This window comes from Vanessa tameamea, chromosome 6 (assembly GCF_037043105.1).
Source record: "Vanessa tameamea isolate UH-Manoa-2023 chromosome 6, ilVanTame1 primary haplotype, whole genome shotgun sequence".
In the NCBI taxonomy this organism is placed as follows: domain Eukaryota; kingdom Metazoa; phylum Arthropoda; class Insecta; order Lepidoptera; family Nymphalidae; genus Vanessa; species Vanessa tameamea.
Window position 1 is genome coordinate 649,794 of NC_087314.1, and position 6,786 is coordinate 656,579.

At 31.9% G+C, this 6,786-nt stretch overlaps 1 protein-coding gene across 1 annotated transcript in view; it reads right to left on the bottom strand.

Annotated features, from left to right (window-relative positions):
- The window catches only part of LOC113393465 (uncharacterized), a 51,559-nt gene extending 45,083 nt beyond the window's left edge, over nucleotides 1-6,476 (bottom strand). The window contains exon 1 of the mRNA XM_026630353.2: nucleotides 6,247-6,476. Within this exon, the coding sequence (XP_026486138.1) occupies nucleotides 6,247-6,295 (49 nt within the window). The 5' untranslated portion in view covers nucleotides 6,296-6,476. The remainder of the gene's footprint in view (nucleotides 1-6,246) is intronic.
- Between the last annotated feature and the right edge of the window lie 310 nt (nucleotides 6,477-6,786).

Genomic DNA, 6,786 nt, shown 5'->3' on the forward strand with positions numbered 1-6,786 from the left:
TCTTGGTGCTGGTTTCTATAATAAAATTCCGCTGATATTTTTAACTTCGCCGATTCATAAATCTAACTCGTTTGTTAAAATAATATTAATAAATAAGGCGTACTGTTCAACATACTATGTTTATAATAAAGATGATAAGATCACGTGGCGCTAATACTACTTGATTTTCATACAGGATATATTATATAAGTGGTAGCTTTATGCTTAATACAGTTCTGTAACGATACAAAAATGCTTGCTACGTTAGGAGATACAACAAATTAAATAAATCTTCAACGAAAATCTTTATTTTGTTTGTGTTAAAAATATATGTTATGTTACAACTTTTTACAGAAATTTATAGGTATAAAATAAATAACAAATCATTTATACGACATTATATCCAACGATTCTATGAATTTCTATATTCTACACAAAGCTAACACATCAGTTCGTGGAATGTGTTATCAATGAAGCGACAATTCGCCTTTGTGTACAACCTTTATTATACTAATAAATCCGCACTGCTTTACCCCTTCAAACATTTACTTGGTGGTTGGCCTTTGTGCAAGCCTGTCTGGGTAGGTAACACCCACTCATCAGATATTCTACCGCCAAACAGCAGTACTCAGTATTGTTGTGTTCCGGTTTGAAGGGCGAGTGAGCCAGTGTAACTACAGGCACAAGGGACGTAACATCTTAGTTCCCAAGGTTGGTGGTGCATTGGTGATGTAAGGAATGGTTAATATTTCTTATAACTCCATTGTCTATGGGCGGTGGTGACCACTTACCATCAGGTGGCCCAGGTTTTGCTCAGTGGCCAGGAGGTATGCTCGTTCGCCTACCGATATCATAAAAAAAACATTGCTACTGTTATATGGTTAATAAGGTTTTTGGTTACTTTTATTTTTTATAGTATAACTAGTTGTCGCCCGCGGCTTGGCTCGTTTTAGGGGGTTGGTTTTCATGTTTTAAGCAAAAAAAGTAGCCTATGTCCTTCCTCGGAGCTCAAGTTTGCTTCATACCGCATTTCGTCAAATTCGTTTCATTGGTTTGGTAGTTAAAGAGCGACAGACAGACAGAGTTACTTTCACATTTATAATATTAAGTATAGAAGTACAAATTAAGGCCTAAAATAGGTGACATATATATATAGACATATTATATTAACGTTCCTTACATCGCCAACGCACCACCAAACAATACTACGCATTGCTGTCGGTCGGCTAACGGTCGAATACCTACTGAAGTATTTAACACATTTTTTAAATTTAACACATTCAATAGAAACAATGTCTATGGGCAGATTCGACACACCGCTCCATCGGGTTGCCCATTTGCGCAAGCAAGCTATAGGACACAAAAAATATGGTTAATTAATTCGCGACAGGTAGAATATTAAATTAAACATCTCCTCGATTCATGAAAATGTTTCCATTTAATACGGTATGATGTAAAACAAATTGTTTTGTAATTTTACGTACACTAATAAAAGAATAATTTCATAAAAACAGTTGGAAAAGAAACTTGCCAACGGTTGATAGTTTAAAGATAAAAACATGATTATTATAATATATAAAAACATGATTATTATAATATACAAAAAACACGACACTAAACGCCCGCATTGCTAATAAAAATAATGATTAATAAAAGAAAACAAATAACCGATTCAAATTGATTGAGTAATAAGTATATTTTTCTCATTCGTCTTCGTTTCATATAAAGATATATTTCCGGAGAGAGAGTGCTGTTTGCCGTCACAGCACACGATCTTACCCACAGTGCGTTATTAAAAACAAAGTATTACTAAATTCATTTACTAAAACGTATTATATTTAGTATACTAATGCAGCAACGGTGTGCAAAATTTTACCTCAAACGGTGTGGTTTGAAATTCAGTTGCAAGAATTGACCCACATGTTATTGAAACAGTTGGAGTAGTTTATTAAGTAAAAGCGTGAAATAAAATGCTTTACAACGATCTCACTTAGGGTCCGGAATATGCACGAATAGTCACGAACACTCGTGTGGTCTACACTAATTTTTATTATGATTATAAGAATCGAAATCACATTCGAACTCACATGCGCGGTAAAAAGCTTAGACAACTCATTATAATTCATCTAGACTCTACCCGAATTTTTTGGTAAATTATTTTTAACTATGTTTTAATACTAAAAAAAAGTATTATTTTAACTGTACGTGTTTCGATAATATTATATAAAGCTTTTTGTATAAATATGTTACTTGGTAGGCTTTGTGCAAGTCCGTCTAGGTAGGTACCACCCATTCATCAGGTATTCTGCAAATAGCAAAATTTCGTATTTTTTGCAACGGTTTGTTGGGTGAATGAGCCAGTGTAACTACCAGGTACAAGTGTCATTACATCTTAGTTCCCAAGGTTGGTGGTGCTTTGCCCGACGGGATCAGTATGCCCCATAGATATTGGTGCTGTAAGACATATTAACCATTTCCTACAACGCCAATGCGCCACTAACATTAGGAACTAAGATGTTATGTCTCTTGTGCCTGTAGTTATCACTCGTCCTTCACACTGGAATACAAAAATCCTAAATATTCCAGCTTTCCAGTAGAATTTTGAGTGGTTGGCAGGAAGGCCCACCACGTGGCCCACAAACGCACATATACAGACACACACTTATTCTACACACGCGTGCAGTCACTTCCATATATAAAACTTGTTATTATTTAATTTTAAATAATATATTTATTAATTATATTATTTATTCTACCTTGATATAATAATATATAAATATTTATATCGTAAAGTTTTGGGAAGGAACTGGTACTTATAGCTAACGCTAATTTGGGAATCAAGGTTAACATAAAATTGTAATAACCGGTTACTTTTAACATACATATTTATGGTAGCTTAAATTCGTGTGATAGTTTTTTTTAAAAATATGATGCGACGGTCACAATTTTTCGACAGTTCACCTGACTAGATTCAAATAAATTTAATTCTCAAAGAACTTCACATTGTTCACTTGAAGAGAAACTTAAGTAACTAAAGACTTTATTATAACTTAATGAAGTTAGATCTAAGTTATATATATCTATGTATGTGGCAAAATCACTCACATTAAAACTGTCTGCAATGCTGGTTGCATTGCGAATTAAAATAATTGGAATATCATAATTTTCCATCCAGGCTTCTTAATGAATAATTATTGATCGTAACTTAAGGGTCGTATTAAAGTGGTTATCATATAAATAGCCGTAGGCATTACTGCCATGTGGACGTGAATGATAAATTACTTTTCACCGTACCAAGCTATCCTATATAAGAAACATTTTTAATGTGGGTAGAATATGGGCTGCTTAGTGGAAAGTGATCACCAACACAGAAATTGGCGCAGCAAGTAATATTATACATTCTTTATATTGAAAGTGCGATAATCTCAGGAACTAAGATGTTATATCCCTTGTGTCTGCAGTTAGACTGACTCACTCGTCCACTACGCAGCCCACAAAAATACTAAGTATTTCTGTTTGGTGGTGTAAATTGTGATCAGTAGGTAATATAAGATTTTAAATTAACATGGTTATTTTTATTACTATAAGTATTTAAAACGGGATATTAACCATGTTTTTTATTTTTATTTGGTTGAGCTCGATATTTCGACATTATCTACGAATGTCTTGTTCACGAGACTGACGTTTGCGGGTAGATGTTGACGGAATTAGAAGTGTCCATATCGGACTACCTCCTTTCTCGTACGTTTGCTGCGTAAACACTGGTTACCAGTGGACAGTGGTAGTGGTAACCAGTGTTTACGTTTTAAATACTGTCAGTAGGTAATAATTTGAAACAAATTTATTACGTAATTAAGATAATAGTTTTACATAGCGGCTGGTAATTATTATTTGTGTGTATAAACTAACAAGTCACAACGCAACGAATGACAACAATTTTATAAAAAATATTATATGCGATTATTGTGGCATTCTTTCAAGAGATTCTCTCCAGAAGCCAGAAGTTACACAGTCGGTAATGCTTACCAATGCATCGGGAAACATGTATACGCGTTGACTCATTCCGGTGATGTCGTTTAGCTGTCGTATCGGACAATTAGCGTGAAGCAATAGAATGCATCTGTGTTTACAGACACTAATTATTGTGAACGATAATTTAATCTCATCAAACGGCTAGTGATTCTCGTTATAAAGTATCATGTTATACGGTCTCTGGATAAATTAGGGGATATATTTCTATTAAGCGTTTCGTAATTCAATCCAATGTCGTCACAGGTCGACGTATTTTAAACGATAACCAATACAATACATGATTCTATAGCATAACTACTTGTTTTGATCTAAATAATTATAATTTAATTTATTACGCGGGTTAACTGAAAAAATGTTAACGTCTTAAAATAAAAAAATGTTTATTATAAATATATTAATAGATATTATCGTAGTAATATTTCTATATAGTTATTTATAAATAAGAATTAAAAATAGTTACTGTATAAATTATGACCGTTTTGAATGGTGGCAAGAATGCTAGCAACATTTCCCCATTGAATCGAATTCCAATCCTCTGGGCATAAATGCATCCAGCACTTCTGTCATCGGTGGAGGCAATAGAATTGTTATTTTATTGTCATAGTTAAGTATCATATACAATCTTACAGGCTTTTTTGGTACCCTTATATTAAACTCAATCTTGTAAAATGACTTAAAATTGTTTATAGGACTACTTAAATAACGTACTTTCATTTATTTTAATTTTCTACGAGTATTAAAGGTAAAGATATAATTATATTTCTACGAAATAATATAACGTTAATTTTAAATTTTCAACAAGTAAAAGTTTTGAAACTGATTCTTTCTATTTTCATCAACCTGTATACGTTATCGTTTTGATTTATGATTTTAACGTTGATTTAATAAGCTTCTAAAAATAAGCACACACAAAACACGAGAATTTTAAAGAAACATAAAATAAAGTAATTTTTTACATTCATATAAATAGTGCAGATGCTTTGAATGTATACAGTTGAAATATTCGGAAAAAGTAATTTAAAAAACGATACAAAATTTATTTATTTACTACATCCTCTGAAATATTTAATAAAAACTGACTGAAGTGAAGTTGGATATAAATTGTTTAAATTCGTTTAATCAAAGCTTATGCAATAAAGTAAAAAAAAAAAAAAATATTTGTATCAAAATTCAAGAAAGTTAACTTATAATTTATGTGAGATTCGTTTTGCTCTACAGATCCCAGAAGAATCATTAAAATAAAAAAAAAAACTTTTAAAATTATAAACACATAATAACTACTAATTTATTACCTGTGTATGAAAGCTAGCTATATCTCTGTTGAATTGCAATTCTGATTCTCTAGTCGAAAATCAAAATAAGCACACACAAAACACCATGTGCCTGGCACCAGTGGTCGCAATAATACAGGACTTTATAATATGTTTAAGATTGTAAATTGTAATTTTTTTTTAAGTTACTCAAAATTCATTGTGTTTTAAGACTGAAATGTTTGTTTGGCTAAACGCACCTATATAAGCAACTTTCAAACCACTTTTTTCATAAACCTCAACTAACCTCACAAACTCTGGGTATAACTGATTTGATATGATATTTATAAAATAGGATTATACTATAATTGATTTTTAACGTCAGTAAAGTCAGAGGACAGAGTACAATATTATTATAACCGATGCCCTATTAATGATGTCTACATAACATTGTATTTACATAAGATCAAAGTTGTGTTCAGAAAAATAAAACCTTATCAATATTATATATTTTTATAGCGACTCGCTGGAGCGTCTATTATTGTAACCGTGGTTCATAAACAGGGTGTGTGGATATTGTTAATTGAAAGAAAATAGTATCGAAGTGTATCTTATCGAGGAAGTAATTAGAATAACTTTTTTATTTACGTTTCTTTTCGTTTTAAATAACGTTCATAGGCTTATACTTATGTAACTCCTTAATATAAAAATAAAAACTGAATGAAAAATTTTAATGATTTTAAACACTTTATGTGAATTTAGGTTATTATGCTATATACAATATTTTAAGATAATTACAAGGTAAAAAAAAAAACAGGACACGTTTCAAATCAGAATCACTAATAACACTATGTCTCAAATGAAAGTCATTATTAAAATTGGCGCCCAACTGTGGCCAACAACATTATTAAGTTGGGCGCCAATTGTTACATCAATTAAAATAATATAAGTGTTATATAATAATTTCAAAATAAAACTTAATTACCTTTTATAAGTAAGCTGAGAACCGCTAATAAAACAAACATCCTCTTCATCACCCGACCAGTCCGATCACATATCACAATTTTCCCTTTTAATTGTAGGGATTTTATCACAAATCACAATTAGGCAAATTTAATAACACATCAACATCAAAAGCATCACGTAACTCGAATTCAGCGACATGCAGCAACGAATACGTCTACTCGCGACGACAGATCCTACTCGACTGAGCGCTCACGTTTGGCGAAGTTCACGACCGCTCGCCCCGCACCTAGCCTGGGTCACAAAGAGCCTTTTACATTTTTATGATCTTACAGGTTAAGTTGATTTAGTTTATTGTTTGATCAGAGACGAGTATTGCGGGGCCGTCTTGGTTATTTTCAATTCATTATATGAGGGATATTTGAGCGATATTAAATTTTTTTTTAACGTATACAATATAATCTTTGGAATATATCCGAATATCCATGGATACCATTAAAAGAGGAAAATATTGTAGCCCTATTATATTTCAAGTAACAATTTTCAGGGATAACTATATTAC